The sequence below is a fragment of the Aptenodytes patagonicus genome, chromosome Z, assembly GCF_965638725.1.
Source record: "Aptenodytes patagonicus chromosome Z, bAptPat1.pri.cur, whole genome shotgun sequence".
Lineage (NCBI taxonomy): Eukaryota > Metazoa > Chordata > Aves > Sphenisciformes > Spheniscidae > Aptenodytes > Aptenodytes patagonicus.
The window spans coordinates 12921743-12935546 of record NC_134982.1 but is presented as its reverse complement, the minus strand read 5'-3'; the positions used below and the strand labels follow the sequence as shown (position 1 = coordinate 12935546).

Below are 13804 nucleotides of genomic sequence, written 5' to 3'. Positions count from 1 at the left end.
CACCGGGGGGGGGGAGGGGGAGTGAGCGTGCGGCTGTGTGGGGCTTAGTTGCCGGCTGGGGTTAAACCACAACAGTATTGTACTCCTCTGTTGTTTGTAGTAAGGATTATTAGAACTACGGAACGGAACTAAACTTGGGATGTATTTCAATAGGACACTTAAAGCTTTTTCAGGACACTTTTCTGACTGCTGTGAAGCTTTACAAAAAATAAGAGCTTTCACTTACTTCTTCTCTTGTATATGTGGAATTGTGTTGATGTGTTAGTTTTTCTGTCAATTGCCTGTTATCTTTTTACCTGATACTTATAAAGTGCTAACTTGTAAAACTATTTAAATTGCCAGATTTAGACGTTGTTTTCATAAATAGCTTTGAAACTGTAGCAATTCTTTTCCTAAGAAAGATAGCTTTTTATTGTTGTTACTTTGTTTTTATTCAAATGTATTGACTTGGGCTAGTTTAATCTGTGTATTTTCATTTGGTGCTCTTGTTTTTCTAACCAGAAAAAATTGTATTTGTACATGGTTTATATAACTGCTTATACTGGTAAACAAGCAGTTACTCAAATTCTTAAATTTTATTATGTTACTGTGAATGATTTTTTTGTTGTTCTCCTGTGCTCTCTTGAGGAAAGAGCTCAAATGATTTTAGAAGTTATTAAATAACAAACTTAATATGCAGTAATAAATGCAATATCATTTAAGGGATGTATTAGTACATACATATTTTGCCTAGTATGTGTGTTTTAACTGTTAGTGAATGGAACATAGTGTTGCTGGTCAATGTGTTCTTCAGAGCTGTAAAACTTAAAGATGTTTTTTTTGAACCTATTTTTATCCATTATTATATGGAAGAAGAAAACCAGTTTCCTGCTTTTTCAGTTTGTAATTGATTCCTCAGTTTCACATGGCCTAATTGTTTAACTGCAGTATTTTGAATAAATTGACTTGAAGCAGTAAAATAGACTGCCATCAGAGAGTAATTTAATGCTGTAATATACTTTGTTTTGGTGAGGAAGCGAAGGACCTGGCCAGATTAGTAGATTATCTTCCTTAAAAAATTAGGTATTCAGTATGTTATTCATACTATAGTTTTAGTCAATTAAAGTTAATTTAACTTATAGATAACCTAAGACTTAACAGAGCTTTGTAATTAAAATCCTAGGTAGTTTTTTTAACAACTAGGTATTTTTTGAGTTGCATATTCTTAGAGATAGTTCCTTTTTTTTTTTAATTTCCTTGGTTTTGATAATAGGCAGATTTTTCCAGTTTTTATTGGTGGATGTTTATGATACATGAATTAAGTCAAAATACTGACTGTGTTTTATTCTATCCTAGGTGATTTGCAAGTCAGATGCTCCTACAGGGGATGTTCTGCTTGATGAAGCTCTGAAACACATAAAAGAGACCCAGCCTCCTGAAACAGTACAAAATTGGATTGAACTGCTTAGTGGTAAGCGTGGACTTAGTGTATTTGCCTTTTTTCCCCCCAGTAAAGCTAATTATCTGGTATCACTAGAGATGATACTGTAAGGTTTTTGGGGAGAAAGTATGCAAAAAAGTTAATTAGTCTGTCCTCTAGGGTAGTCTCTTGTTGATTGCAGCCTTTAATCAAATATAAGTAACTGTTGCTTTTGACTTAACTTGGTACAGAAAGGATCTATCTGGAAGTGTCAGAGGACATCTCAACTCTGTGAAAGAGGTACTTTCCACTGACTGAAGTAAATCAGGACTGCACCCTGGAGATATAACTGCCTTTCTCTGTAATTGGAAATGAGGGTTAGTGGAAGTTTGGAGTATAGGTGTATGGATTCAGTATTCCGATCTTTTGATAAAGAAAGGAGATAAGGAGCTCACCGCTGAGATGTAAAAATTGAGGATGATTTGGCCATTAATCATAAAGAAACAATAAAGAGTCAGGAGTTCTATTTTTCCATTAACTGGAGAAAGGTAATAAACATTTTCAAATGTTAGATACCTCTCGTTCAAAACAAAGTCTTCAAGGTGAGTATGTTGCACACAGCTGTTCCTGTAAAGCTAGTAAGTTGTTGCCCAAAAAAAAAAAGTCAATTAGATTTCATCTTTACAGTTGCAGTTAACGTTTTTCATATACCTCACCAACAGTTGTATCCTCAGGATGCATAAATCAAACTGAAATTAACAATGACCATCTTTTAACATGTAGTGCTTTTATTGTTGGTCTTTTCTGTAGCAAGAATTCATCACCAGGGTTTGTCTGTTTTTACAAAACACATAAAATGCAGTTTCCTTGGAGTAGATCAGAGCTGTACTTCAGTTGCGCAAACAGTGCAGGAAAAAAACCCACTGTTTTGTCAACAAGACTGTGGGAGCTAGGAGGTAATCAGACTTGAAGCTGTCTATCTAAATCTGTTACTTGTAACAACCGATAAGTAAGAGTTTCAAAAATGAGCAAAGTCTTTCCACCTTCCTCTGCCTTCCTGTTTTCATTATGTTCTTTCCTTTTGTCCTGTACCACCTTAAACGGCCTTCCTTGCACATCAGTTCATACTCCTGTCCTTCCCATCCTTCCCCTCTTGCTCCTTGACTGTCAGGCAGAGGGGCAGACAGGAGAACAAAGCAGTCCTTGTCAGTAGGGGGCATGGCTGCTGCATAGCCTTGCGGTTCAGTTCTTGCTCAGCTCTCCTTCACTTTTACGGTCTGCAAAAACAATCCATTTTTCTTGTCCCAAATACATAATTTGTGCTGACATTTCACCTTCTCTCCCAGTGCAGAGCACATTAAGTTAGTACTGATTCAAAAAAGGTTAACTAATGAATGAACAATGTTGTAGTTTTCTTTAAGTTAAGCTGAGGTTTTTCTGACCCTGCTGAGCTTTGGCTCTGGGAAGATAGTTCTCATCAGTGCTGTGGCTAAGACTTGCATCAATCATTTTTACTTACATGTGGTTATTAATTACTAGTTCTTGGATGGCATTAGGGTTCTTTGCATTTCCCATGGTTTAGAGAACTGCCCTTTGAAGAAAAATATTTTGGCGTTTTGTTTGGTTTTTTTATAAACTCTTTAGAATTTTGCTTTAGAGCCTGATCCTGGAAAAACAGCTACTCTATCTGATTGTCAGCAATGTGAAGAATGCTGCTTGAAGTTACAGTACATATGAGTTCAAAGCCATCATGGAAATATTTATATGGACGTGTAAGGTGATGTTTGCCAAGCTGATGTTGTTTGTAAGATAGCCTCTAAGCGAAGCAAGTGTAGGGAATTCAGAAGCTTGGATCAAAATGTCAGGTCTTCCTGTAGATGTAACAAACATCTGTCTGTTTGGACAAGCAAGCGTCTGTGTAATTGAGGAGATTGGTCACAAGGTGTCACCACAGTACTGATTTTTACTACCGTATAGCCACATCCACCTAACAAATGTAGAAAAATCTAGGCAATAGCCTTTGCTCTGTGAAACACTGTAAGGAAACTACTTTTTTCTGTGTGTGTGATTTGTTTCATTCATGGTCAAGCTGGGAAATCATATTCTATGAGGTGTGGGACCTACAGGGACTTGTGTGGTTCGGGCCTGGGTGGGTTCTCTGCCTTTCACTATGCAGTTGGTGTCACCTCATTTGTTTACTTAACTTGGCTGTTACTTGGATACAGTGTATGTCACTCTCCGTCACAGTGGGAGAAACCTTGAAGTCAACTGTGTTTTTTATTATTACTATTGTATGTTAACCAATGAATTTTTAAAAAGCTTTCCGATACAGAAACAAAGTAGTACAGAAATTCTCCTATCATTTATAGAAAACCCCCATCTGTGTAAGAAATACTTTATGTTGTTTCTTTCCTTGCCTCTTGAAATGCATAGACTCTTTTGTATCAGGAGGGGATTTTAGTACTTGTGATAAATACTTAGGTAGGCTGGACCTAAAAATTTTAGCTTGTTAAGTAAACTCTTAAGCAAAGGTGGATTTCTCAGTGCTTAACAATTTTAGCTTTATCAGTAGCTGTTGATGCTGATTTTGTGCTTTTTAAATTCCCCCCTCTATGCGCACACAGTCACGCACTCTGAAGGGCCAGATTCTCCTGCCTTAACAAAAAGCATTAAAAATAATTTTTATAGAAACATTAAAGCCCCTGCCCAACATGTGCTCCTGTGTACACACACACTCACACAGTGCATAGTCGCTGTTTCACCTGGTGGGGGCGGGAAGGGAGAGAAGAATGAAAACCTGAAGAAATGGAGAAATGCACAAGATAGGTGTGCATTAGCTTGTCTCTGTGGCAGAAAGAAAGGCAATGACACTTCTTCCAGTCTCTGAAATGGTGAAAGGCTGGAAGCAGACAAATGCACAAGACTGGAAGAGATGCTTATTTTTATTATTGAAAGTAACCTCTCTCTTCATGACTGGTTTTTGGTTTGTTTGTTTTTTTTTTCCTTTAGTGCAAGACTGCTTATTTGTCATATTCTTAATCAAGACATGGCTTAGCTAGCATTTCATCCAAACTTTAAACGTACAGTGAAGCTCCTCCAAGGAGGCTCTCATGGTCTCTGTCTCTATGCCTGTATCTGGGTAGGTCAGAGATCAGAGAAATGCTGACATTAGCACAGTATCTTAGTGTAATAGTCAGCTATATGAATTTGACAGCTCATTCTGCACCACAGGGAGGGGGGGGAAATCACTGTAATAGTACAGCTTAAACTTTGCCTGACTGAGTTTTTTGCTTGCTTTTTTAGGTGAAACATGGAACCCATTGAAGTTGCACTACCAGCTACGAAATGTCCGTGAACGGTTAGCTAAAAATCTAGTGGAAAAAGGTGTACTGACAACAGAGAAACAGAACTTCCTTCTTTTTGACATGACTACGCACCCTCTCACCAACAACAATATCAAACAGCGCCTCATCAAGAAGGTTCAGGAAGCAGTTCTTGACAAATGGGTGAATGACCCTCACCGCATGGACAAGCGCTTGCTGGCACTTGTTTATTTAGCCCATGCTTCAGATGTTCTGGAGAACGCTTTTGCCCCCCTTTTGGATGAGCAGTATGATTTAGCCACAAAGAGAGTGCGGCAGCTTCTGGATTTAGACCCTGAGGTTGAATGTATGAAAGCCAACACAAATGAGGTTCTGTGGGCTGTTGTAGCAGCTTTCACAAAATAACTGCATTCAGACTGAAGTGTTCTCTCTTCTTTCATGTAAACCAGTTGTTTCTCTTCTATTGACTATTCATGTTTTCTGTAATTTGTACCTTCTCACATGATGAATCGACTCTTGTTTAATGGGAATTTTAAGTGGTGTATTCCCTCCTTCTCTGTGTATCTGTATACAGGATTCTGCTGGTACAAGAGACCTTCCTGTTCAAAAACAACAGAAAAAGGTTTTACTGCCATATTGGCATTCCATTTCCTATTCAGTTTGAGTTATCTGAAATACTTTGTTTAATCTATTTTTCATCTTATTGTTATTGAAGTGGTTTAACATGGAAAGCACCTCAAGGAGGAAATGTGCATGCAGTTGGACCACTAGTCTCAGCTGACACAGATGTGTGCATGCATCAATACTTCTGCAGTACAATTCATAACAGATTAAAAAGGGCCTTTTTAAATCACCAAAGCTCCATGTTGAAGTGTCTGTCAGGACATTTTATACACAGATGTTGTTTCAATTATATCTGACAAAATTACTTTAAAAGCAGAAACGCCATTAAGCAGCTTTGTCAGTAGTTCCTGTAAAATGCCCATAAATTTTGCTTTTCATGCAAGTGTCTTGTGTACTTATATTTTCATTAGAACGATAGCTGAGTCATAAGGCTAGTATAGAAAGGTCCAATTGTTTCATAAACCGGTTTTGGGATGGGATACATTCCATTATATTGTATATATAGTTCAAATTGTATATTAACAACTGCCCCATCTTAGTATTTTGCAAGATCTACTTAGTTGTACACCTGGTGCCCCTTATTTGCTGTCAGCCATTGCCATTCGATGGAAAGAAAGGCCTCCTGTAAAGAGCATGTATGTGAAAACTGTTTGTTTCCAGTGTCTACAGAGTTTGCCATCCAGGTATTCTCAGTCTATGCATTGCCTTTGATAATTAGTGTACAGAAAGAGACCACTTTCTATCATTGTTTGTACTTCCCATCCCCACCCCCCCGTATGGAAGAGGCTTCTGACCAGTACAATTCTTGAGTGCAGTTTTCAATTTTGTACACAAATTAATGTTTGTCTCTTAAACCTCATAATCTATTTTACACTTTAAAAACAAAAAGTCAGTCCTAGCAGGTGTTGCATGTAAATGATTAGCAAGTAATGACTGCAGTTCAGATGATTAAGATATCTGTAATGGGATGCTCTGCTATACTTTAATTTTTTATATACAGTTACGCTGATTAGCACACTATTGTAAAAAAAAATATATAAAACTTTGGCTTTTTAAAATTTATTGCCTCTTTGCCACTGCTTGTTATCTCCCATCGTTTTCACAGTGTAAATATTATGCATTGAAAAAATTAAGCATTGATTTGTATTTTTTTTCCCCTCATAACAATGCAGACTTATAGTGGGGCTTACAGGTGTTTAGAAACTTTTTTGGTTAATACTCAGAGCAAGAATACTAGATGGTGTATAACTGTAGAGTTGAAATTTAAGGGATCCCTTAATCTGTATACTAGCTTTTTACCTACAGTAAATAAACTATGATCTTGAAAGTGCCTGAAACAGAGCAAGCATGTCATTTTTATTTTTTGTTGCTAATTAGAAAGGTTTTATTGCTTAACTGAAAGCTTTAGTTAATATCCTTCTTATTAGAAAGGGAGAGTTTATATTAAGTAGATCAAACTGACCTAATCAGCGGTGTCGCTCAGATCTGCAGGATTCATGGCTGAGACAGACTGACTGAGCTTGTGAGTGTGCAGTTGTGCCTGCCATGGGTAGACCTCTTCTATCTTGAGCAGAACTCTACAGCCTCATCTGTGACGGGACTTCCAATTTTGCACTTCATTTTCAATCATTTAGATGCTTAAGTAGACGACTTTGAAAGACAACTTAAATTCATCATACCTATATAACCTTTTTTTAATAAAGGTTTTTAAAATATGTTCCTTAACATTTAATGGCACACTGTTCTTTCAGTTCTTAAATGCTGTTTCTTTAGAAAAATGAAATTAAAAGTATATTGTAAAATTTCAAACTCTGGTTTACAAATAAAAAGACAAACAGTGTTCTCTCAGTTGTAAGATGCTGTGTTTAAAACTTTGAGGAGCTTGGGCATGAACTTCGGACATTCTTTTAAACATTTCAAAACGTGATTGCTTTAAGTGGAGGAAAAATGAAAGTTGCTGTGTTGCTCTTACATTTGGCAGCTTATAGAATACTTTCTGTACTCGATACTATATGCTAACTCACTACTTTCATTGTCTCTCTCCTGTGATCTGTTTCCTCATTTTCTGTTGCTCTTTGAGAGGAGAGAAAAGTAATTAGGTGGAAAGGTCAGAAAAACAGTGGAGTATTCAGGAGCAAGTTAAGTGCACAAAACTTTTAAAATGGCTTTGAAAATCTAAGCTACTTGGAACATGCTTCAGACTGAAAGTATCTTTCATAGTCCCTTTTCTGTCCTCTCGTTTTCATTCTGTGAGTATTCTCCATGTTCCTGCTGGTTTCATGTTAGGTTGTGGAGGATATTGGGGTTTTGTCACCCTTACAGCCAACATGGTTTAAAAGAAGTCACCCTTTAATCCCCCCCAGAAAGAGGATTTGGGTTTTTTATTTCTTTCACATAGAAGATAACTGCCTACAGTATTTATCAGCTTTATTTTGCTTAAAGATAGAACCTCTGCCTGAGATGGGGATAGTTTGTACTGGGTATATCAAAGAACTTTGATGTAAGTAATAAAGGTTTTGTGAAGAGCAACAGTGTCTTTTGTTAGACCACCTGGTATAAGCCCAAAGGTGCAGGGGAAATAGATGAGCTTTTGGAGTCTTGAGTCCTATGTTGTGCTTTAAAAAACCCAAAGCCTCACGAGTGCTACCAGACCTTATGTCTAACAAGGAAGGTAAGTTTGGTAGGTTAGCAGGGGATGATTCAGCTAACATCCTTGCCTTCATTGCTATTTCAGGTTCTAATAAGATGGCTAAGCATGGCAGACTGCTTTGTTCTACTGAGATTCAGGTACCCTTCTTCCTATTAGCTGCTACTGCAGCTCACAGAGACCTGGTTTTAAGACAGTTTTGTCTGCTCCGAGTCCTCAGCTCTCAATGGCTGCTTAAAGTGAAGACTGCTATCCATAGCCTGAACTCGAACATGTGCCTCAAGGAAGAATATGTATTATTCAGGGACACATTCTTTTAAAACAAACTTTGAAGTTAATGTCAAAAACAGGATTTTGAAAGTTAAATCCCCAAGCAGTATGTGTGTGTGTATGTATATATATATGTAGTTTTACAGTCCTTGAGATTTACATCCTCCTGTGTTTCTGGAGATGATGTTACAGTGCTCCTATATGGGATGCTAGTGAAACCTGTGTGCCATACATGATGCTTTTGAGGCAAAAGTTGCATAAATTGACTATAAAAGGCTGGTGACTGAGTGCTCATGTTCATGCCCATTTCTCCTACAAAGTGAAGATATGTATTAACTAATGTGTTCTCTGTGAACTGGACTGAATCTGTACTGAAACAAAATAAAGCACCCTTCCAAGCTATGAGCTGCAAATGGTTACTGCGTATCACCTGCATGCAATACCTAAAGGAATTTTTTCTTTCATTTGCTATGTAATTTCCAGTTTTTCCTGAGGCTCTGGTCCTCACCATTTTGGGAAACAGAACTTTAAGATTTCAATCAAAGCCTCTGTTCTGCCTCAACTGGCCTTCAGGCACTTGAGGTAGTCAAAGCCTGTTATGTCCTAGTTTCCCCTATTGTCCATCTATCTTTCTATATGGAAGGGGGGGTTTCCAGCTTCAGAGAAGTACAAATTTCTTGAAAAAGTAACTGATTTATTCTGTGGTAATGCTTAATGTATACAACAGTTTAACTACTCAGGAAATGAGATGATGTCAAGTGCTTTGTAAGTGTCAAATATAAAGTGTGATTTCAGGTGTGTGTAGGAGGTGGCCTCGGGTAGGAGGGGAGGAGAATCTTTGGATGGGGTAGAAGCATGGTCAGAGCTGCTGCCCATGTTAATCTCTGAGTAAGATCTCGAGTATCCTCCCATTGGGTCTTGTTTTCTCCTGCCTACAAAGCAGCAGCACGAAGCCTGTGAAAAGCTGACAGTAAGAAATGCCTTCTGACTCAGGAGGAGAAAGAGCTGAGAGAGTTTTCTGTAGAAACAGTGAGAAGAAAAGTTGGTTCCTAAGACAGCAGAAAAGAAATGCTGATAAGTAGTAGCCTTTGGCTTCCCTCACCCCAACTTTCTGTACTTCCAAACAATTTGCTGTTTTGGCCTTTTTCTCTTGGCTTTGGCCCCTGGTCTTCTCTGTTTCTTCTCTTTTCCCCGTTACTTGGTGACTTCCTCTTTTGCGCTTGTGAATGAGTTGTACTCATTTCCAACCTTAGATGTTTCCACTCTTGCCTTTTTATTACTAATCTTTTTTTGCTCTCAGTTTTACTGTCAACTCAAGCTTGACTCTCCATTACCCTGTCCTCATCAGAGTCGCTTTCCCCTCTGCTTTGATTCCCTGCTGGTGCCTCAGGGAACCTCCCCTTCTTCAACAAATCTATTTGTCAATACCAGCTGCCTCAGTGGCTGAACTGAAGCAGCTGGCCACCTGCTACAGCTTATAACATGTGGTTTGTTAAGGTGGACAAAACCTGATGCTAATTTACCTTGAAACTGCTCTTTGCCCACTTCGAAAGCAAGCTGTTGTCCATGCAGCAGGGTGGACTTGCGGCTGAGGATCGTGATTTTGCCATTTCTCTAGTGTAAGTAGATCTTGTTCTGGAGCTCTAAGGACTTACTATCTCTTCCTCAAGCTTTTCCTACAGTGAGAGCATTATACTGTCATGGTTTAACCTCAGCCAGCAACTGAGCACCACACAGCTGCTTGCTCACTCTCCCCCCCTCCCCCCGTGGGATGGGGGAGAGAATTGTGAGAGTAAAAGTAAGGAAAAAACCTCATGGGTTGAGATAAAAACAGTTTAATAATTGAAATAAAATAAAATCATAATAAAAATAATAATATACAAAGCAAGTGATGCACAATGCAATTGCTCACCACCCGCTGACCAATGCCCAGCCAGTCCCCGAGCAGCGGCCCCCCCGGCCAGCTTTCCCCAGTTTATGTACTGAGCATGACGTCCCATGGTATGGAATGTCCCTTTGGCCAGTTTGGGTCAGCTGTCCTGGCTGTGCCCCCTCCCAGCTTCTTGTGCACCTCCAGCCTTCTCAGTCGGTAGAGCATGGGAAGCTGAAAAGTCCTTGACTAGTGTAAGCACTGCTTAGCGACAACTAAAACATCGGTGTGTTACCAACATTGTTCTCATCCTAAATCCAAAACACAGCCCCATACCAGCTACCAGGAAGAAAATTAACTCTATCCCAGCCAAAACCAGGACAGTATCCACCCCTTATTCTATACAATCTATGTCAGGCCCAGGTCCCCCACTTTCCAATACATTCCCATTAATCACAACTCCTTTTCCTGTCTTTTGATATATATATACACACAGATATCATTCCATTAGACTATGGGCCATCCCTCTAAAATGTTCGCTGAGTTCATTTAGTCCATGACTTTGGGCTCCATCTGTCATAACAGTCCTTCAGGGCAGGAGAGATGGTGTGTGGTGTTGGATTGTTTCATGTTTCCTGGATGAAGCGTTCTACAAGCGGCTGGCAGAAGTCTCTCAATCGCTAGCCCTTGTTCTCGTGGGGGACTTCAACTTCCCGGACGTCTGCTGGAAATAGAACACGGCAGAGAGGAAGCAGTCTAGGAGGTTCCTGGAGTGTGTGGAAGACAACTTCCTGACACAGCTGGTAAGTGAGCCTACCAGGGGAGGTGCCTCGCTCGACCTGCTGTTTACTAACAGAGAAGGACTGGTGGGAGATGTGGTGGTCGGAGGCCGTCTTGGGCTTAGCGACCATGAAATGGTAGAATTCTCCATTCTTGGTGAAGTAAGGAGGGGGGGTCAGCAAAACCGCAACCATGGACCTCCAGAGGGTGGACTTTGACCTGTTCAGGACGTTGGTTGAGAGAGTCCTGTGGGAGACGGTCCTGAAGGGCAAAGGGGTCCAGGAAGGCTGGACGATCTTCAAGAAGGAAGTCTTAAAGGTGCAGGAGCAGGCTGTCCCCATACGCCGTAAGAAGAATGGGCATCGGGGAAGACGACCGGCCTGGCTGAACGGGGAGCTCTTGCTGGGACTCAGGAGAAAAAGGAGAGTTTACCACTTGTGGAAGAAGGGGCAGGCGACTCAAGAAGAGCACAGGGATCTCGTTAGGTCGTGCAGAGAGGAAATGAGAAAGGCAAAAGCCCCGCTAGAACGCAATCTGGCTGCTGTCATTAGAGACAACAAAAAATGTTTTTACAAATATGTTAATGACAAGAAGAGAGCCAAGGAGAATCTCCATCCTTTATTGGATGTGGGGGGAAACATAGTGACAAAGAATGAGGAAAAGGCTGAGGTACTTAATTTGCCTCAGTCTTTAACAGGCAGACCAGTTATCCTCAGGGTACTCAGCCCCCTGAGCTGGAGGACAGGGACGGCGAGCAGGATGAACCCCCCGTAATCCAAGAGGAAGCAGTCAATGACCTGCTGCGCCACCTGGATGCTCATAAGTCTATGGGGCCGGATGGGATCCACCCGAGAGTGCTGAGGGAGCTGGCAGAGGAGCTCGCCAAGCCACTCTCCATCATTTATCAGCAGTCCTGGTTAACGGGGGAGGTCCCGGACGACTGGAGGCTTGCCAATGTGACGCCCATCTACAAGAAGGGCCGGAAGGAGGATCCGGGGAACTACAGGCCTGTCAGCCTGACCTCGGTGCCGGGGAAGATTATGGAGCGGTTCATCTCGAGGGTGCTCACAAGGCATGAGCGGGACAACCAGGGGATCAGGCCCAGCCAGCACGGGTTCATGAGAGGCAGGTCCTGCTTGACCAACCTGATCTCCTTCTATGACCAGGTGACCCGCCTAGTGGATGAGGGAAAGGCTGTGGATGTGGTCTACCTGGACTTCAGTAAGGCCTTTGACACCATCTCCCACAGCATTCTCCTCAAGAAGCTGGCGGCTCATGGCTTAGACAGGTGGACTCTGCGCTGGGTCAAAAACTGGCTGCATGGCCGGGCCCAGAGAGTTGTGGTGAATGGAGTTACATCCAGTTGGCGGCCGGTCATGAGCGGTGTTCCCCAGGGCTCAGTACTGGGGCCGGTCTTGTTCAATATCTTTATCAATGATCTGGATGAGGGGATCGAGTGCACCCTCAGTAAGTTTGCAGACGACACCAAGATGGGCGGGAGTGTTGATCTGCTCGAGGGTAGGAAGGCTCTGCAGAGGGACCTGGACAGGCTGGATGGATGGGCCGAGGCCAACTGTATGAGGTTCAACAAGGCCAAGTGCCGGGTCCTGCACTCTGGCCACAACAACCCCATGCAGCGCTACAGGCTTGGGGAAGAGTGGCTGGAAAGCTGCCTGGCAGAAAAGGACCTGGGGGTGTTGGTCGACAGCTGGCTGAACATGAGCCGGCAGTGTGCCCAGGTGGCCAAGAAGGCCAATGGCATCCTGGCCTGTATCAGAAATAGCGTGGCCAGCCGGAGTAGGGAAGCGATCGTGCCCCTGTACTCGGCCCTGGTGAGGCCGCACAGGCTCGAATACTGTGTTCAGTTTTGGGCCCCTCACTACAAGAAGGACGTTGAGGTGCTGGAGCGTGTCCAGAGAAGGGCAACGAGGCTGGTGAAGGGTCTGGAGAACAAGTCTTCTGAGGAGCGGCTGAGGGAACTGGGGTTGTTTAGCCTGGAGAAAAGGAGGCTGAGGGGAGACCTCATCGCTCTCTACAACTACCTGAAAGGAGGTTGTAGTGAGGTGGGTGTCGGTCTCTTCTCCCAAGGAAGAAGCGATACGACGAGAGGAAACAGCCTCAAGTTGCGCCAGGGGAGGTTTAGATTGGACGTGAGGAAAAATTTCTTTACTGAAAGAGTGGTTAAACATTGGAAGAAGCTGCCCAGGGAAGTGGTTGAGTCCCCATCCCTGGAGGTATTTAAAAGACGTGTAGATGTGGCGCTTAGGGACATGGTTTAGTGGGCATGGTGGTGTTGGGTTGACGGTTGGACTCGATGATCTTAGCGGTCTTTTCCAACCTTAATGATTCTATGATTCTGTGGTTCTATGTTGAAGTCAGTTCTGGTTCCCTCATCACTGCTCTTTGCTCGGTTTCATCAAAGTTCATTCTTCATTAATCTGGGTGATTCTTATTGTAATATCATTGGTATGGCATATAATATTATGTAGCAATTAACATCATACAGTTCAGATCATTGGCTATGCTCACCCAAAATCAAATCCCCTTGAGGCACACATTGGACTTCCCCATACTTCCACCAAGTGCACCCAGGTCCTTGAGCAAAAGCAATTCCATGGATGGGTTTGCCTTTGCCTGAGGCAGGAATAACCCAAACAGTCTTCCCCAGCATATTTTTTATGTGCACTACAGGGACTTTATCCCCTTCTACAGTACGTAAAAGTTTTGACTGGACAGAGCCAGCTCGATTGGCAGATCCCCTAGTGTTGACTAACCAGGTGGCCTTTGCTAAATGTGTGTCCCAATGTTTGAACATCCCAGCACCCATTGCTCTCAGTGTAGTCTTCAACAGTCCATTGAGTCCCTTGTACTGTTCGATTTTCCCGGAGGCT

The 13804-nt window shown here is 41.9% G+C and overlaps 1 protein-coding gene across 1 annotated transcript in view; it reads left to right on the top strand.

Annotated features, from left to right (window-relative positions):
- The window catches only part of GOLPH3 (golgi phosphoprotein 3), a 38493-nt gene extending 29828 nt beyond the window's left edge, over positions 1-8665 (top strand). Inside the window, exons 3-4 of the mRNA XM_076361732.1 lie at positions 1336-1450; positions 4703-8665. Coding sequence (XP_076217847.1) covers positions 1336-1450; positions 4703-5127 — 540 coding nt within the window. The 3' untranslated portion in view covers positions 5128-8665. The remainder of the gene's footprint in view (positions 1-1335; positions 1451-4702) is intronic.
- The last annotated feature ends 5139 nt before the right edge of the window (positions 8666-13804 follow it).